This window comes from Suillus subaureus (assembly GCF_016647635.1).
Source record: "Suillus subaureus strain MN1 chromosome Unknown BJ212scaffold_44, whole genome shotgun sequence".
NCBI lineage: Eukaryota > Fungi > Basidiomycota > Agaricomycetes > Boletales > Suillaceae > Suillus > Suillus subaureus.
In genome coordinates this window covers 3150-23326 of record NW_024538600.1, presented here as the reverse complement: position 1 = coordinate 23326, position 20177 = coordinate 3150, and the positions used below count along the sequence as shown (strand labels likewise).

The 20177-nt window shown below is 44.2% G+C and overlaps 3 protein-coding genes across 3 annotated transcripts; 1 reads left to right on the top strand and 2 right to left on the bottom strand.

Moving 5' to 3' along the window:
* Positions 1 to 3310: 3310 nt before the first annotated feature.
* On the bottom strand, positions 3311 to 3547 carry BJ212DRAFT_1219513 (DNA helicase Pif1 like protein; the record flags this gene model as incomplete). Its single annotated transcript, XM_041329355.1, has 1 exon — positions 3311 to 3547. A coding segment is annotated over one exon (237 nt), but the record flags the coding sequence as incomplete, so codon positions are not given.
* A 13712-nt stretch (positions 3548 to 17259) lies between these two features.
* BJ212DRAFT_1485651 (uncharacterized protein) lies at positions 17260 to 18095 on the bottom strand (the record flags this gene model as incomplete). Its single annotated transcript, XM_041341013.1, has 3 exons — positions 17260 to 17820; positions 17872 to 18029; positions 18086 to 18095. 3 exons carry the CDS (start codon positions 18093 to 18095, stop codon positions 17260 to 17262), a joined length of 729 nt encoding a protein of 242 aa, XP_041187916.1.
* Positions 18096 to 18734: 639 nt separating this feature from the next.
* BJ212DRAFT_1303479 (uncharacterized protein) lies at positions 18735 to 19540 on the top strand (the record flags this gene model as incomplete). Its single annotated transcript, XM_041333425.1, has 4 exons — positions 18735 to 18896; positions 18960 to 19069; positions 19091 to 19103; positions 19199 to 19540. 4 exons carry the CDS (start codon positions 18735 to 18737, stop codon positions 19538 to 19540), a joined length of 627 nt encoding a protein of 208 aa, XP_041187915.1.
* Positions 19541 to 20177: the final 637 nt, after the last annotated feature.

Genomic DNA, 20177 nt, shown 5'->3' with positions numbered 1-20177 from the left:
AAACTTTTGCATTGCAGGCAAGTATACTTCATTGCAATACTTCACAACATCATCATGTTCATGTCCATCCATGTAAACACCCTGTCGGATCACAGTGTGACGCCAGCCAAGTTTAACAAGCCAGCGACGGGCAGTTTGCTCACTAACTGGATGTTTCGGCACAATGCCCAGGTTAGGAAAAATTGTTGTTTGGAGTGCACACCGTAGGGCACATGGAGTTACTTTGCCAACAGGTGCCATTGCCAACCATGTTCAACATCAAGCTTGGACCGACTCATCATGAAGAAATGACTGAGCATTAGCACTTCCGCCACGCTTCTTGTGCAGAAGTTGTTCAAATATTTGATAATGGTGTGCAAGGGCACGAACATGACAGGCAAACCAGGCACCACTTCCCATGCACCATTGCCGTGCAATCTCCTTGCTGGCACCAGTTTGCGAGAGTCCTTTTGACTGGAGTGTGGCAAAATTTCGAAGGATCACAAGTTGATTGATGCTTGTCAATGGTAAGGATGCTTGATGTTTCTTCAAATCATCGTTGATCTGATTGCGTAATGTTTGCCAGTCATGAATCTCATTGCATCCCTTGATTGCTATGTCAAGCTCTTCCTCCCAGTCTTCAAGCTCCTCGTTATCCATCAACTCTTCTTCGGCTTCAGCAGCACTTAGATCAACATCTGTGTCTAGTGCTGCACTTGAATCTTCCATCACTGACTCGCTACTGCTGCCAGTGATACCAGTGGTGTCTTCACTGCCCAGTTGGGCAACCAGTGCTGCATTGGCCAGTGGCACATGCATTAGTGGTGCTGCTGACTCAGATAAACTGAGTGTGGGCTGATCTTTCTTGAAGATGTAGGAATCCAGTGTGGTTTACCCTCTCCATGCCTCTTTGTGACGTTGACGAGTCCACTCTGACTTGTTCATGGCATCAGGGCCTCTTTTATATGTTGATCATGCTAACATTCAATGGTAAGTCTCACAGCTGCTTATTTTACACACATATGCTTACACTTGTGCTTTCCTGCACATTTTTTCATTTTCCTTTGCAGCCGCTCAGGAATCCAATCAGAATCCTCCTCCTCATGGTTGCAGGACATTGCAACCAGTTTTCAGCCAAATTCCTCATCATGTAGGACCTCCCACTCAAGCTCATCATCAATATCTGACTCGTCCTCGTGCTGGTCTTCATATTCTAGCCTGAAGTTAAATTTTAGACCATCAAATACTGCCATGCCATTGTCAGCTCCATCTAACTTGAAGTTGCTTTGGTGGTCTACACTTTGGGCACAGGGCTTATGATATTCATCTTTGGAGGTCGTTGATAACACTTCAGAGACAAGAGGGATGGTGCAGTGTTGTCCTCAAAGGCCGCTGATGTTTCTAGGTTTCTTTCTGGGGCATCTGCAAGGCATAATGATTGGTGAGGACCATTGTTCAAGTGGACAAAAAGGCACTTTTTAGCACCCTAACTAAGGTACATTATCTTTTCATTTTTCATGGAATCATACTCAAGTCAGCAGATGGAATTGATTCCGCATTTTTTCGGATTTTTAGCTATTTTTTGAGGGGTCCGGCCAAAATTTTAGGGCTCAGAGGGTCATAATTACTTTTACAGGGAATTGGCTCGTGCCAATATGAAGTATAGAGTCTAAAGAGTGCATGTATATCATTTTTAGCCTTTTTTAGTTTGTGTGACAAGCCAGCAAAAATCAATGTGCAAATGTGATGACTTTGCTTGTCCCCAACTGTAACAACCCCCACAGTTGTGAGTTTGTTTTGGGCCTGTGATCCTTTGCAGCAGATAGCTGATGTTGCTGGATTTGTCAGGCCTTATTGTGTACAACGCATATGATTGGATGGGTGATGTTGTACATGTAACACTGGGCAGTGAGCTATACACCTCTGTGACATTGACTTGACTGACAGACCATGCAAGTCATCATGATCACTTGGTTACATGCCATGTATCAGCAATCCAGAAATGTGCTGATATGTCTTGTCATCATCCTTGTGGCCATCAGTATCGCCAATGCAGCGATGGGCATAATAATGATGATGCAGGTGTCAGTGGGTAAGCTTTAATTATGTATGAAACATTTAAGTGCATCAGGCTCATTTGAGAAATATCAGAGGAAATCATTCTCTCTGGTACCCATCAGTGCATGTTTGACTATGGAGGAGATTCTGTATTTCTTACTTCCATGACGTGGATACTTGGGACTGTATGGGAGGTCCTTGCACTGTGTCTTGTGGTCTGGATTGCTGTAAAGCACTTCCATGAACTGCGACAACACTCAACAAGAGGGATTATCAGTGACTGTTTCATGGTGTTAATGCAAACTCATGTTAGTTACTTTGCAAGGTGCACTCATAATGCGAATGTGGTTCTCTTGTTCTGCTGACATTTTGCATGTTCTAGTTTTTTGGCTGTCTCTTGCTTCAAGATCGGTTTACTCTCTCCAATGCTCTCAGCAGTATGCTGATCTGTCACTGCCCTCTACATGCGACCATGGTTCATCATTTCTGTAGGACATATATTCTTTGGACATTGAGATTTACCTCAGTCTTGCTGTGATGTTCCAATTTGTAGAGTTGTTTGTGCTGGGACCACACCTGATCCTCGGTGTTCGAGAATATCATGCTGAGCTTGTGGCCAACTCTGATACAGCAACCGCTATGGCTTCAATTGCTTTTCAGGAGCACATTCATGTGTCAACTAGCAGTAGTGTGTAGCGCAGGAGATGCTTGGTATGATTGATTTCCAATGGGGGCTGGTAGTATGCAGGGAGCGGGAGATTTTGTTTTTCTTATTCCAGATTTTGTACTTATTTATGTACAAGGACTCCCCTTTGGTCGGCTTTTGTATGATCAGGCAGGCATGCACAGTAGTGATACATCCTGATTACAGTAATAAGTTAGGAAATACCACATTAGCACAGTCTTGTCTCTCACTTGCCACAAAAGCTGTGAACTGTGGATCACCCATGGTCTGAACTGCAGTGTTGAGAGTCAAGATTCAAATGCTATTCCATAGCGTTGATGACTTGACTGATGCTGCAAGAGTGGCAGTTTCTCCTGCTCCTCTGATGATGGGTCCTGCTTGTTGACAATCTCCTAAACATATGAAAGTGATTCCTCTGAAAGGTATTGTCAGACGATTGCAGATTGTATGGCAAAGTTCATCAACACTTTCCCACCCAGCTCTGTTCATAGCAGGGAGTTCATCCCAGATGATTGCTGTTGTGTTTCAGATGAGATCTGCACGAGAGTGAGGGTGAATGGAACTGTGCAAATTGGCATTATCATCCATTACTGGGATGCCAAACATGTGGTGTGCTGTGTGTCCATGATTGTATGCAGTGGCACATAACACATTGCTTCCAACAATAAGAACAATTTGTTCTTGGGTGCATAATATTGTGCAAAGTGCTTTCACCAAAAATGTTTTCCCTTGACCTGGACATCCTTCAATGAAGAAGAAGTTGTTTCTGTTCTGGACTATGCTCTCTAAAATGCAGTTGAGAGTGTTTTGTTGCTCTCCATTCAATTGATCACCCATGTTATTGTCTCTGCATGTTCTCACTCTTGATAATGCAGTATATAGTTGTCCATGAGCAAAGGGATCTGTTTGCAAGTTGAGCACAGTTCATGCTAGCATCAGTCCTTGACAACCATTAAACATAGTTGTATACATCAGCAAATCCCTAAGTTAAGGTCCCCCCTTTTACAGCACTACATGATACCACACAGTGCCACACAGCACCATACAGCACTGTAAAAGGGGGGACCTTAACTTAGGATTTTGCTGATGTATGTGAGTCAAAGAGGAAATCATCTTTGATTCACTGTCCAGCTTGAACAGTTTGGATGGAATGAAAAGTTAATGTGGGGAATGCAGTGGCTTTCCAATGTGTTGAGAAGTTGGACTTTGACAAACCAACAATGTAGTGCAATCACATGCACACACGCATTTCTGACCAATCCCTTTTCTACCAAGAGGTTTCATTGAATGGCACAAATGCTGTTTTCTTTGAGGTCTAAGTGATGAGGAGGTACTCCAGAATGGGTCAACATTGTGAGATAGTCAGGAGTCTGTTCAGATGCATTTAAAGGTGTGTGGTTGGCTTCCTTGAGGCTGTCTGAACTGAAATAAGATCCTATGTCTTGTCAGTGCTAAGCATGCATGATATCACTGTGGATTACTCACAAAAATCACTTGGCAAATTTTCCAGAATCTTGTCATTGAATTCATCAACATAGATATTGAGAGGGGAGAGGAATGTGTGCTGAAGACATGTCTCCGCATCTTGAAGCACATGTGGGGGGAAGAGGAAGTCAATAGTATCATTGAAATCTGTCGTGGCTGCTATGAGTGCAAGATTCTGTCAATTTCTGGAACAGTCTTCACTGATGCCTTCAAATTCTGCTTGGTTATTGTGTAGATAACATTGTTCATTGTAGACTTTGACAGAATGTCTGGGAGGGGATGGAAGGCCAAAGTCAGCGAGGTGTTTTCCTGAATGAGATAGTAGATCATCAATAATTTGCAAGCAGAATTCATAACCATTGGCTTCATTGCCAAGTCGCTGAATGTGGTCCATGGATAGCATCTTTTGAAATTCCATCCACAATGGCATTGCTGGATAGCCTTCAATTACGATCTGCAAGAATGGAAATTGTAGTTGAGCAGGGGTGCAGTGAGATTCAATGGCCTCGCGTAGTGCAAGATATCCTTCATTTTGGTTGTCAAACAAATCAAAGTCAGATGCTGCTTCATGGAAAGTATCAAAAGTGTGCCCTTGAATTGTTTGAAGGTCAATGAATGATACTGCAGGTCAATGGAGAAGTAGAGCCCACAGATAGAAAAGCTCTCCAGACTGGATTGGTACAGTTTGGATTTGAGCTACTGTCATATCCACATATCCGGATCTCAGATCCAATCCATATCTTATCTCTGATCCTATCCACATCTTATCTCCCTCCAACATCTCATCATCCATTCTGTCCACTTGTCCAGTCCAGTCCACAATTCATCCAAATCCACAACCAGTGCTCATCTCCTTTTGGTAGTCCCCTAACTCTGGTAATTTGGTTATTGGTATATCTATCCTGCTCACTGATCTGTTACCTATGCTTCATTTCTGTTTCATTATTTGTGATCTGTTTCTACTTACCAATAGAATATCCATATGCTTTGTACATAGCCTTGGACCTCTGCTGATTGATCATTCCATTAGATACCTATAGTATATAACCTCCTGTAAATCTCTGTAACACTTCAGTTCGAATATCAACTTAGTTCTGCTCATTCCTGTCCTCCAGACCTGAGTATCTCTACTCTCGTCACCCTCCAAGACTTAGGATTGATTCCTATAGTCTATCTGCATCCACCTCCTTCTATGACAGCCACTACTGCTAGTTTCTAGTCTGGACTTGTCCAGATTAGCCTTATGATACTTATCCCACATCCAGAAGTCATCTGGATCTGCTATGCTACCCATCTGACCCTCCGGATGCATTAGTCTTGCCTTCTTGAAATAAGGGGCAATACTTGAGTAAGGGGCACAGTGCATGAGCTGAGGCTGAAGCCCTTCAGATCCAGTTAGCCCTTGAGTATGACCTTAACAGCTACCTTCTCCAGATGAACTTGTTTTGAAGCCTTCTGTCAAGTGACACCTCCTTTTCATCTCTCAGGATAATCATTAGGCATAAGTTCATCTTCCATAGAGTACAGATAAAGTACAAATTGTTCAAAATATTCTTCATAGCAAAGTCCAGTGAGTTCATTGGCTTGTAGAAAGTAGTGATTTAAAAGGGAGGTGGATGATCTTTCTCCTCCTTGCTGACAAAACTGAGGAATGTTTGAGCTGGGAAGGTGAACTGGTAGGTTTGTAACTGAAGGTTCCTTTCAGGTGACCTCAAAATTGAGGATTCGCCAGGCTGCTTTTGGTGCCGATAAATATCTTCCTTTCTGATAATCATGAACTTCATTCAAGGGAACAGGCTCATTGGCATCAATGTCTTCTTTGATGGTGAAATGGGCAGTGTCAGGTCCTTTGTATAGATACTTGTACAGATAACTGAAGACTTTCATTGTGTGTTATGGCGAACTAGGATGGGCACGACAACAGGTACTCAATAAGAGCATGCCTGAAGCCAGATCGTGTCCTTACAAATGTAAGGTTCTTAAGACAAGTCGGAGAGAGTGTCTCTGACTTGAATATTGGTTATCGGACGACTTAGGATTGGGGGTCCTAAGCGAAGGATAGTTCAGGTAAGACCTAGTAGATTAAAGTGAAGTCTATCTAAGTACATGACCGGGTTTATATAGACATAAGTCCTTTAGGGCAGGTATGTATGCGTCATCAGTTGAGTCAGAGATAAGGAAGTGAGTCAGAGATAAGGGAATGAGTCATCTAGCGACAGCACATGGCGGTCATGATGTAATACAGATATGGAAGGCGGTTAGTCTAATGATGGCACAGCAAGGTGCGGTCATGATGTAATACACAAGTATGAGGAAAAAGAGATAGGAGGTAACCACGATTGTAACATTACCCCTCATTTAGGGATGAAGTCACCGACTTCAATTATCCTGATTAGCCCAGTAGATGGGGTCTGCGTTGTAGTTGGAATAGAGCAAGTCGTCCTGCTCCTCGGTGATGGTGCTTTGCGCCATTTCGGCAGCATGGGCGATAGCATCTTGCTCAATCTCCCATCGAGTGAGAGCATCGTAGAAACCAACGTCAGTCCATACCAAAGGAATAACCGCTTCTCCCTTCAACTTTCTACAAAAGACCGATAAATGGCCAGGTGCATATTCCTTTCAAACTCTGCAGTAATATGTGGGGCAGTTTTTATGATGATGCCTGGCGACGTGGCAATTGCGGCATACGACGTTGTCAACCAGCGACGTTTTTACGACTGTGATGGAAGAGGACTGATTTGGGGGAGAAGGTGATCTCGATCGTTTGAGTGGCGCTTTAGCGGGGGAGATGGAGGCAGCTCGCTTAGCAGCGAGGCAGGAGGATCTTCATTTAAGTGGGAGTCATTGTGTAGTGCGTGTGATGGGGTCAGGAGAAGGAGAAGTTGGTACGTCGAGTACAGCAATAGGAGGGATATTATCATCCTGATGCTCCATGGTAGTTGTAGTAGGAGCTGGCGGTGGTACAGGAATGATGATGTGAGGGGATGGTGGTCGCGCGACAGGGTCGAGGGCAATGCGCTCGGTGACGATATGAATGGCTTCTCTAATAGCATCCCTAGTTTCTTCAGGTAGGAGATGGATCGCAGTGTTGCGAATGCGTATGTGAAGATGGCAGAAAATGGTTTGATGGCGCTCATCATCAAGGAGAGCGGCGGTACGGTCAATAAGACTGGCATCTCTAATAATCCTGATAATAAGGCCGCTAGATATCACCCCCCATTCTCCAAGGAGATGGTCTATTTCAATGGTGTACTGCTGGGAGGTGATAGTGGATTCAAACAGAGCGCTAGTTTCTACCTGGTCAATGACCGAGAAGTAGTCAGTGAGGACGGAGTCGTCAGTGAGGGTTAGGGTGGAGTTGGAAGCTGGTGGTGAGGTTACAGGGGATGATGCATGCTGGGCAAGGTTGGCGGTGGTAGCGTTTTGATAATTGAGGAGTGTCAATGGGTGAGCGTTTCCTTCAGCGACAGTGTTCATAGCAGCGGTAAGTTCTTCGATGCGGAGGATACAGAGGCGTAGTTGTTCAATGTGGGACATTGTTAGAAAACCTATAGCCCATGGGCTTTCTTATAGGCGGTGAGGATGTCGGAAGCATTAGTGAGATTTTCTTCTGGAACCCACTCATTGCTGGTGGATGAATATCCTTTCCAGGATACAAGGTAGCATCTTTGTTTACCCGTCCCTTTGTGCGATAAGATCACATCAATTTCATATTCTTCTTCATTATCAATGATGTCAGGAGGTGGGTCGTGGAAGTTCGGCCTGTGAACCTCTGTTTCACGATAGGATGATAGCTCAGAAGCATGGAACGTGGGGTGAACTTTCCACTGTGGAGGTAGCTGGAGCGTGAACATGATAGGGGAGAGAACGGCGGTAATCGGGAAAGGGCCATATTGTTTGGGCGCAAGTTTCCACAATGGTAGCTGAGTGATTAGATTCTTCCCAGATAACCAAACCTTATCTCCTACTTTCCACAGGTGGTACTTCTGTCCCTGAGTTCATTCAGCCATTCGTTGCATAGCAAGATTGTGGCATGAGAGGGCCTCTTCCCTGGACTTCTGGAGGGAGAGGAGTCTATCTTCTGCTGTGGGAATGGTAGAGTTGGGGAGAGTATGAGGGAGGGCTCATGGTTCATAGCCCATCATTAAGAAGAAAGGTGACGCATTGCGGGAATCATGTTTTCGGTGATTGTGTACAAATTCTGCCATTGGAAGGTGTTCAACCCAATCTTCTGGGTGATTCCAGCAGTAGATTCGAAGGTATGTCTCGAGTTCTTGGTTGAGTCATTCAGTCTGGCCATCGGTCTGAGGATGATAAGCAGTGGATGCCACTATGTTGTATTTCAAGAGCTTGGCGAGGGCTCGCAAGAACTTAGATACGAATTGTGGCCCGCAATCAGAAATGACTTTTTCATGCAGGCCAAATCGTCGGTAGATGTATTTAAAGAATTTCTTGGCGACTCCCTCTGAAGTGATGGTTTTAGTACAAGGGATAAGAATTACCCCCTTCGTAAGGCCATGGTTGACCACGACCATGACAGAATCAAAGCCGGCACAGGGGGGAAGATCGGTGATTAGATCAACAGAGACCTGCGTGAAGGGAGCTACAGCGGCGGATGGGATGGGGACCAAGGGCGGGGTAGTCGGGTGAGTGTCAGATTTCATCTGCTGACAAAGGGCGCAACCCTCCATGTATTTACGGACATAGGTGCCCATGGAGGGCCACCAAAAGTCCCGCTTGACCAATTCCTCTGTTTTAAAACGACCAGGGTGACCGGCGGTGGGATGGTCATGACATCATTCTAGAATAAGACACCGCCCGGCAGGACGGACGTAGGCGTGGTTCTTATAGTAAAGAATATCATCCTTAATCGTCCAATCGGCGAGTGCAGATTTCATTGGGGGAAGGGAAAGGCCATCCAATGCATCAGAGGTGGCGGTGAAGATGGGGTCTGGGTTGGAAGGGTCTGGATTGGCGAGCGTGGTCATGAGCTCGACGTTGAGGAGTCGGGCAAACATGGAATCAGGGAGAAGGATCTCGTTATCATTGTCATTTGAGGAGTCGGATCCATGATCAGGGTGGCGAGAGAGAGCATCCAGGGTGACAAGTTTAGTTCCGGCGACGTGATGGAGTTCAATATCATAGCATGACAGAACTAATTGCCATCGAGCTTGTCGACGAGTCAGCTTCTGCGCAGTTCGGAAGTATAGGAGATTCTTATGGTCCGTGAATACAATGACTGGGTGAGCACTTCCTTCTAGATAGTGGTGCCACTCAGTGAGGGCACAAATGACTGCGAGGAGTTCGTGATCAAAAATTTGGTAATTTCGTTCTGCTGGGTTTAAGGTCTGTGATAGATATCCGCATGGGTGATAAACACCATTGTCATCGGTTTGGAGCAATACCGCACCCGTGGCAACCAGGGATGCGTCAGTTGCGACCGCGAATTGTTTACTAGGGTCTGGATTCCAAAGAACTGGTTGCCTCAAAAAGCATTGAATTTGATGGTTTTCTTGGTGAGGTCAATCAAGGGTTGGGCAATGTTGGAGTAATGGGAAATGAAGTTTCGATAGAAATTGCAAAATCCCAAGAATGACTGGACCTCCTTTATGGTTGTAGGGGTAGGCCAGTCCTGAATACCATCGGTTTTGGCAATATCCATCGCTACACACCCAGGGTGGATTATCATTCCGAGATACTCTACTTCTTGAGCATTGAATGTGCATTTCTCTGGTTTGAGGAAGAGCCTTTCCTGCCAAATTCTTTCGAGGATGCATCGTGTATGTTCACAATGGGAGGTAAGGTCATTAGAGAAAATCAAAATATCATCCATGTATATGACGAGCCACCCTTCATTTATTTCTTGTTGAAACGTCTTGTTCATATATGCCTGGAAAGTAGCGGGGGAGTTGCAAAGGCCGACAAACATGATGTTTGGCTCGAAGAGACCATATTCAGTAGTGAAGGCGGCCTTCCATCGATCTTCTGGATGAATACGGATGTTGTTGTACCCTGAATGGACATCCATCTTGGTGAAGTATTTAGCACCGTGTAACCAAGCAACTAGGGAGAGTGGTAGCGGGAGTGGATAAGCATTCTTAACCATCCACTCGTTGATGTACCGGTAGTCCTGGCAGGGACGAAGATCTCCACTCTTCTTTCCTACAAAGAAGAAACTGCTGGCCTGTGGTGACTTCGATTTGGAGATGAATTCTTTCTTTACATTTTCATCAATGAATGCCTTGACCGCCGCACGCTCCTTCTCAGATAGTGGGTATACCTTGGATGTTTTAGGGATGAAACTGGGTTTGGTTTCTATCTGATGATCTATCCCAGGTTGTTCGGAAGGTAACTGATTCAGACTGTCTTTTGCAAAGATGTCGGCGAAGTTGTGAAGGTAGGAGGGGACGAGTTCTTCGAAGGGCTTTTTCTTCTGTTCGATCCCAGCGGCTAATGCAAACTGTTGGGCTTTGTTGCTGGTTTTGATGTACTCGGTGGGTCGTGTCAGAGGTGTAACCGTGTTTCATTGTTCCATGACACTAGTTCCGTCCTTTGTTAATGGAGTGTCTAGTGAGACATTGGTGATTACCCGGAGCTCTGAAGCGTCGGTGGGGTACTTGACCAGAAATTTGTCATCCTCTAGATGATATGTAGAGATTTCTCGTACCAATGGTGCATAATCCGTCGTCCATACGTCTTCTTTGGTGTTGAAGGACTCATTGTCATCGTCAGGGATTTCTTCCAAAGTGACTTGTGGTGTTGGTTCTTTGGGTATCAATACCGGCTTTTCAGGAGGCGCCTTCAGCAGCACTACTACTGGAGTCGGTTCCTTCTTTCGATCTGGTTTTTGGAAAAGGAGGGGGAGCCCATTCTTCTTCCTTTCTCTATCAACGTCTTCTTCAATCTGATCGCTCTTCTCCGTTCTCGGGAGTTCTAGCATTTCTGCCTTCCATCGGATTACTGGGTCCATAGCATGTAGCCAGGGGATCCCTAATAAAATCTGATCATGCCAACCAAGTTGCGTGATGTTGAACTTTCCTAGCATGGATCGTTCATCTATCTTGACAATAAGGATGCAATATCAGGTGATAGCGCCCCCCTTCGCATAACTTCCATCCACGGTGGTAACCCGAAATGGTTTTGATAGTTTGTGCGTTCAGATCCCGTGAGTTTTGACAAACTCTTTGGAAATAAAGGTTCCGGCAGTGCCGGAGTCAACAATGGCTGTTGTTTCGACAGTTTTTAGACGAGTTTTCGAAATAAGGGAAATGGGAATGCGAAGTTCCTTTCTGATTCCAATACTTTGTACAAGTCTAATGGGTACATCGGAAGATACTGACGTCAATCCAGTCTTCCACATCAAAAATCCTCGGTGATACGATGGATTGTTGTATCTTCATCTTCGCTATCACTTATTTCTTCTCGGCAAATAGGAGTCTTCTTCTTCATTGGGCATGCTCTGGTCAGATGTCCCTTCTGGTGACATGTGAAGCATAGTCCCTTCTTCATATGATCACTTCTTTCGGCTTCAGTGAGCCGATCTACGTCCATGGCGTTCAGGTCATGTCGATCAACGGAAGGTCTGGGTACATATCATTGTCCCGACAGTCTGGTGGCAGTTCAATTGTTTGATCGATACATGGCCCCCCTCTGGTAGTTGCTATCAAGTCTAATGACTGCAGCGACATACTTATCGAAGTCTGTTGGGATAGTTTCCATCTGAAAGACGGAGTTGACGATTCCCTTCTTTAATCCATTGTTGAAGAACATGATTAAGATGGCGTCTTGCTTTACAGATGCTTGTGCAGCAAGGGTTTTGAAACTGGTGACGTAGGAAGTAAGGTCGCCCATCTGTCTCAACGTTCAGAGCTTGTTCATGGCAGTGCCGATGGCATCAGCCAGCATGAAGGCTTCTTTGAATTTGGTTTCAAAGTTTGCGAAGGTCCCGTAGGACTTGGCGGCAGAGTTGTCGACTTCAGTGTAGAAAGTAAGTGCCCAGCCCATGGCACTTCCTTCTGTCATATATGTAAGAGCAGTAATGACCCTCTTTTCATCGGTGTTATAGATCGTAGCATTAAGCGCAAAGTATGCTTTAACCGCATACAACCATTGTAGGGCCTGGTGGGGGCTTCCATCATAAGTAGACGGAGCTCCAGCTTTCAATTCTGGGGTGGTGGGGATGGTGGACATCCTGAGCATCTGGTCAAGTGATGTTTGTGGTTCAGGGGAACGTTGTCGTTCTCTCGCTGAGTTCTTTCTGGGATCTCTAACCTCTCTGATAGAGAGGGTCGATAGAGGACTTTAATCTTTTGTTATGGCGAACTAGGATGGGCGCGACAACAGGTACTCGATAAGAGCATGCCTGAAGCCAGATCGTGTCCTTACAAATGTAAGGTTCTTAAGACAAGTCGGAGAGAGTGTTTCTGACTTGAATATTGGTTATCGGACGACTTAGGATTGGGGGTCCTAAGCGAAGGATAGTTCAGGTAAGACCTAGTAGATTAAAGTGAAGTCTATCTAAGTACATGACCGGGTTTATATAGACATAAGTCCTTTAGGGCAGGTATGTGCGCGTCATCAGTTGAGTCAGAGATAAGGAAGTGAGTCAGAGATAAGGGAATGAGTCATCTAGCGACAGCACGTGGCGGTCGCAATGTAATACAGATATGGAAGGCGGTTAGTCTAATGATGGCACAGCAAGGTGTGGTCATGACATAATACACAAGTATGAGGAAAAAGAGATAGGAGGTAACCACGATTGTAACATTGTGTAGACAATGTCAAAGTAAGAGTGACAGTCAGCCAAAGTGAGGAGTGCAGGACAATATGACACTACCCATATATCTTCATCTTTGTGTCGCTGCCAGTGTAATCTTCCATGCTCATCAACCGTCATTGATTGTTGTATATGTTGGGGAAAGCCATAGATACACTGACCATCTCGATTGCATCTGCTACCCAGTCGAGTTAAATGATCCCGGCTGTGTAACATGTATTTCTCGACTTTCTCATGAAGTGCAGGATTATTGTGTGGCAGCTCTGCAGATATGATGGTATCCAGGCATTCGAAAGGTGGCTCAGGACCCACCTAACTTGATTGTCAGATTCATTGCAATATGCCTGATCATTCACAGTGTGCTTACCTTGATAATGATGTGAGCATGCAGAAAGCCCCATTTCTGAAATTCAATGACTTTGATCATATATTTTTTGGTTCCAAAAGATGTGTGAAGAAAATGCAAGACTTTCTCAAGGTGCAATTTGAAAACTTGCATGACTACAACTGGGACATCAGAAGCAGATTGTCCTGGCTCCAGACATTCTCGAACTTCTGGCCAATCAGGATTGAAGGTCATGGTGCAGAAGAAACTCGGTTTGCCATATTTTCAACCAAGAGCCATAGCATCTGCTGTCTGTTCAGATGACCAAGCTTGTGAACCTATGAAGCTAGCGGGTAATTTGATTTTGGGGTGAAATTCTTCATCATTGTCTTTGTCATCATGACCAGCATCATTGGCATGAACTTCATGCCCATGAAAATGATGATTGTATGTAGGCCAGTCATTCTTCTTCCATGCATGAATACATGTCAACTAGATATTCACATGTCAGTTGCCCAAAGAGTGAAAAACAATTGTCATTATTGGCAAGCAAGTGACTGCAATACCATTCAATCTGTGAGAGGTGAGGGATTCCAGGTAGATCATCAACACCCCATCCTATGTCTGCATGAGGGAACAGAAGGACATAGTGGAGTGGTTCATAATGATGTGAGAGGATGTTGATGAATTCTGGCTCATGATTGCCATGTCATTGGATTACAATTGAGTGAGGGTTAATGGAGGTAGAATTGGATGCATGCATGACAGTGTCATATCCACATATCTGGATCTCAGATCCGACCCTTATCTCATCTCAGATCCACATCTTATCTCCCTCCAACATCTTGTCATCCAATCTGTTCCACTCATCCGGTCTGGTCCACAACTCATCTGAATCCACAACCAGTGCTTGTCTCCTTTTGGTAACCCCCTAACTCCGGTATTTCGGTTATCTGTATATCCATCCTGCTCCCTTATCTGCTACCTATGTTTCATTTCCATTTCATGATTTGTGATCCGTTTCTACTTACCAATAGACTATCCACATGCTTTGTACATAGCCTCGCACTCTGCTGATTGATCATTCCATTAGATACAGTGGCTCAAAAAACTGTCCACATGTTTTGACATTTTTCACTATCTATGATATTGTGTGAGAATGAACAAATGCCTCAAGGACATGGTTATACCACATTGTAGTATGGCTTCAGGGCTTTCATTTGAGCCCTACACCGTGGGAATCGGTGGAGATATGGTGGAGACATAAGGCTTACAAAATCATGACTCATGTGGACAGTTTTTTGAGCACATATTAAAACTATATAAATCATCATTTATGACACCATAACAATCATGCCACCATTAAATAAATTATAAAGTGGTGTCATTATGTCATTTTAAAACCATATCTAACTATACAAACCAAAAATTTCCATATGTCATGGTTATATTCACCATGAAAGCCACCCCCCCTGCTCAAAGGGATAATATCCTCTCTCTTTCCTATTCTGGCCTCTCTGCTTGTCAAATTTCCTCTAGAACTGGAGTATCCAAGTCCACTGTGGCCAAGTTCATCAAAGAAAGTCACACAGACAAGGAAAACTTCTGTGAAGGGCATCCATCCAAGCTCACCTCTACTGATAGGAGGGCTATTATTCAACATATCACTACAGGAAAGGCTGATAATGCTGTCCAGGTCACCTATTACATCAATTCCACCATCACATTCCCTGTCTCTTCACACACTGTGAGAAACATTCTCAAGACAGCTCATCTCAGGTCAGTAACAAGGAAGAAAAGGCTCTTCTCTCTATCACACATATGCAGAGAGGACTAGCACCCTTCTTGTTTCACATATATACCTTGCTGTCTGACCCAATCCTATTTATTGTGGTCTTATATGATCATATAACATGCTTCCAGTCCATGTAATCCAATTCTGATGGGCTAAGGCAAAGGTTAGTCATCTCTGTTTATGTGTGATAGAGAGAAGAGCCTTTTCTTCCTTGTTACTGACCTGAGATGAGCTGTCTTGAGAATGTTTCTCACAGTGTGTGAAGAGACAGGGAATGTGATGGTGGAATTGATGTAATAGGTGACCTGGACAGCATTATCAGCCTTTCCTGTAGTGATATGTTGAATAATAGCCCTCCTATCAGTAGAGGTGAGCTTGGATGGATGCCCTTCACAGAAGTTTTCCTTGTCTGTGTGACTTTCTTTGATGAACTTGGCCACAGTGGACTTGGATACTCCAGTTCTAGAGGAAATTTGACAAGCAGAGAGGCCAGAATAGGAAAGAGAGAGGATATTATCCCTTTGAGCAGGGGGGGTGGCTTTCATGGTGAATATAACCATGACATATGGAAATTTTTGGTTTGTATAGTTAGATATGGTTTTAAAATGACATAATGACACCACTTTATAATTTATTTAATGGTGGCATGATTGTTATGGTGTCATAAATGATGATTTATATAGTTTTAATATGTGCTCAAAAAACTGTCCACATGAGTCATGATTTTGTAAGCCTTATGTCTCCACCATATCTCCACCGATTCCCACGGTGTAGGGCTCAAATGAAAGCCCTGAAGCCATACTACAATGTGGTATAACCATGTCCTTGAGGCATTTGTTCATTCTCACACAATATCATAGATAGTGAAAAATGTCAAAACATGTGGACAGTTTTTTGAGCCACTGTACCTATAGTATATAACCTCCTGTAACTTTCTGTAGTACCTCAGTTCAAATATCATCTTAGTTCTACTCATTCCTGTCCTCCGGACTTGAGTATCCCTACTCTCATCACCCTCTGAGACTTAGGATTGATTCCTATAGTCTATCCATATCTGCCTCTGTCTCTGACAGTCCATTACCGTTAGTTTCTAGTCTGGACTCGTCTGGATTAGCCTTACGATACTTATCCCTCATCTGGAAGTCATCCAGATCCATTACGCTACTCATCCAACCTTCTGGACACGCTAGTCTTGCCTTCCTGAAATAAGGGGCAATACTTGGGTAAGGGGCACAGCGCACGAGCTGAGGCCGAAGCCCTTTGGATCCAGTTACCCTTTGAGTATGACCTTAACAGACAGCTGCAAAGTCTCCATTGGATGAAAAGTCTTTTAATTTCAAAATGCAGCATGTGTGACATGAAGATTGATGGAAATGGTGCAGGTGATGGACATATGGATTGACTCCATCAATGTCATTACTAATGGCTTGGACAACAATGCCATGGACTCCAAATTGTTGGGCTTTCAATTTGCACTGGCATTCATCATATAAAAACCAATGTATGGAGTGTTCAGTGTATTTGGTGTTTCGAATGAGATGATATGTACAACCTGTGATGGCAACTGCAGGTGGACCTGCCCCAATGCCAGTGAAGGAAAATAAATTGTTGATGACATGACTGAATTCAACTAAATGTTGATGGCATGCATCATCTTGTAGTAAGTATCCCATTTGTGGAGGAAGTGAACACAAACATGGTAGAACTCTTGTGCCATTTCCACAACAAAAACTATTCGCTTCAGTAGTTAATAGTAAAGCATGGCAATGAGGACATCGTCAGTTCCATGTTGCTGGAGTGATAGGTGCTGGTGGATGATCTCATAACTGGGTCCACCAATAAACAGGTACTGGTGAAGGAGTGGGCTGTCTTGCAGGAGCAGGCAATGGAGCAGGGGTTGCTGTTAACAAAGGTAGTGATGGTAATCAAGATTGTGAGCCAAAAATGCTGTGTGCCATATTCTAAGTACAGTTATTGATTGTTCACATTTGCATGACAAAAATTGGCAGACTGACTGAGCATTGTACTGATTGACAGTGTTTCAGCCTTTCTCTTGCTGCACAAACAGAATCTGCTCATGCTCTATGCTTGCACAATTGATCTTTTTCATGTGGAACAGCCATCAAAATTCAGTGTTAGATACAAGATAGAAAGTGTTATTTGGAAAGGCAAGCAACTTTGTGAGGTGCAATGGAGGTGGATGCTTCACCATCCCTATCTTTGTCATCATCATCATCACATGCTCTTTTACCTTTATTCTGATCATTGCTTTCAATGTCTTCTTTTTTCTCCTTTCCCTTGCCTTTCCCCTTCTCTTTCAGCTTCTCCTTGTCCTTATGTGCTCCTCCCCAGTCGAACTGCTTGAGATGAATAGCAGGAACATTTTCAGATCTGTTATCAGTAGTGGTAACAGTATCCAAGGGACCTAATGCAATATCTTTGATGGTCACAACGCATTGATCTCCAGTAATACTTTGGACTGTGCCTTGAACAACGACATGCTTGCTAGCAGTGGGCAAGGGAGTTTTAGAGAAATGGGGGTGTCCTTTGGGATAGTAACAGTGAACTTGCATGTTTTGTTGTGGACCCACAATGTACTGAGAAACATCCATATCAAAACCATTTTCTTGGTTGAGTGTAAAAGCACCCCACAAAACCTTTCCTGCTATGATTATTGTTGGAAAGGTGCAAGCACCATCAGGAAGAGGTTGTAGGTCCTATTTAAATAGATGGATAAGTCAATTCAAGCATGAAAGAATTATAGTTACACCATTAGCAAAGAGATGAAGAGAATGTGCTGATTTGCCTTCATCATCAATGATAGGACCGATACTAGTTGTCCTCACATCCAAGAGATAGATGCTATCTTCAGCAGAAGCAGTGTTTGCACCAAAAGTAAACACATTGATATGAACATCTCCTATTTCTGGAGTCACAATAAAGCCATCATATCACCAATAATTCTTTTTGTTGATCTGATACCTGCTTCCATTCTGAAGTCCAACAACACCATGAAATGAAGTGGATGTCACCATAATAGTTATGAGCAAAGAGCAGCAAAAAGGAGTCAGAATCATGAGTGCAAAACAACACAGCATGACATGGTGGATGCAATAGCACCCATTCCTGGCAGCATCTCATGCTTAATATATGTAGACAAGTGTTCCATTCACCATCAATTTGCAGGTGATCAGTCCTTCTTTGGACACTTTCTACCGTGAATTACAATAAGAGATAATGCCTGTACACTACTTCATTTGCTGTTGTCTTTTCCTCTTCTTCTCTTGCAAATAGTGTTCAAATGTCTTGCCAACATAGTACTCTTGAAAGTGTGGGGTATAGTTGTCCATGTGTGAACAAATTTGTGCACAGGTCAAGCATGGCTTTCTATGTTGGAGATACTGTAGAGACACACATTAAGAGCCTGTTCAGCAACTGTTATTTAACAATATTTGGAACGGGGTGTAGGAGCAGCATGCAAGCCAGTATGTCAGAGTTTTAATAATCTCTCCTTCCAACTATGAACAGTCCTACATGTACTACCAAGCATTGACTCACTACCCAGCAGCGAAGACAGATCTTCACAACTGTAACTGCCCTTGTAATCTCTGCTCGATTTGAACTTCTGCATATGGCCCAAAAGGATGATAACAAGCTACCCAAAGCCCATTGGAATGATGCAGAAGTGGACAAATACCTGAAGTATCTGATCACACAGAAATCTAAGATTGCAGGACTGAGAACACTTGGCCCACCCAAGACTGGGCCACATTGCAAGATGAAATGGCAATCTGTATGTTCCCCATCCTCTTACTCAGCTGGTGACTGATCACTAATCAACACTACCCCTATATAGCTGAAGCAGACCCACAACACCATTAAGAGATATCAGAACAGTCGATCAGGATGTCATTGGGATAATGAGAATGGCACTAATATTCAGGGGGAGGTAGCAGAAACTCAGTGGTAACAATTTATTAATGCCAGCCCAAGCAACAAGGTATGTAAATATGCTCAGATCTCCAGCTGCTCCTTACCTTTTATTTTGAGACAATGAAACCATTCAAAAATGCTGGATGGAGATTTTGGCTCCAGATGTTGGAGATCATGCCAAATGGGAGTGGCACTGAGGGCACTGCCACCTATAACCTGGCTTCATTGGCCACACAGGCTTCAGAACACATCACTGAGGCCAACACTGAGGCCAGTGGATCAGCAGTTGCTGCCACTAGCACCAAGGCCAGCAGCATTGCTATGGGGCTTGCCATTAGCATGCCTGGTGCTCGCAATGACACTGGTAGCAAAGGGCCTGCAGCTGCTGGCTTTGCATGGGACCAAGTCATGTCCACCCTTCCATCCACTAACCCTAGAATCATATCCAGCAGTTCCATGAACCCCCCCCCCCCCTCCCCCATCTTCAGTTGCAGCCTCAAATAGTAGCACCAGAAAACATTCACATTCCGACATGCTCTTTTCCTCCAGCACCACCCAAACTTCATTATCACAGATGGATTCCCCCACCCTCAACAAGAAGCCAAAGTTGTCAGTATATGGTGGCAGCACCATGTCACATGTCACTGGTCAATGCTCAGGCTCCAAGGCCACCAAGGACACTGCCAGCACTGCTGCATTTATGAACCTTCAAGGTTCCATAAACCACCTGATGGGCAGTCTTGGATATATGCTGGCCAGCACTGATAAGAGTTGTGTATTGAATGAGAGATCACAGGCCTTGGCTGTGATGCAAGATGACAAGTGCATCTTGCTGGCTGACAAGGTCACCCTCATGAATGTGTTTGCAAGGAGCCCACCAATTTGTGCCACATACTTGTCCAGCAAGCTCAAGAATCATCTACCTTACCTGCAATCAGTTATCTACCAGGCTGCCAGGGGGGATTATGGCCTGCTGTCATATCCCACAATCCAGACTCACATTCCATAATATTCCCACACCTTCTGAGCCTACATCTGGACCCCATATCTGACTCATTGCCAGATCCCCTTCCACTGTGTGCTCCACACCTCAGTAGGATCGACTCCACTCTGGATTTACCCCTGAGCTCTGGACCTCTGG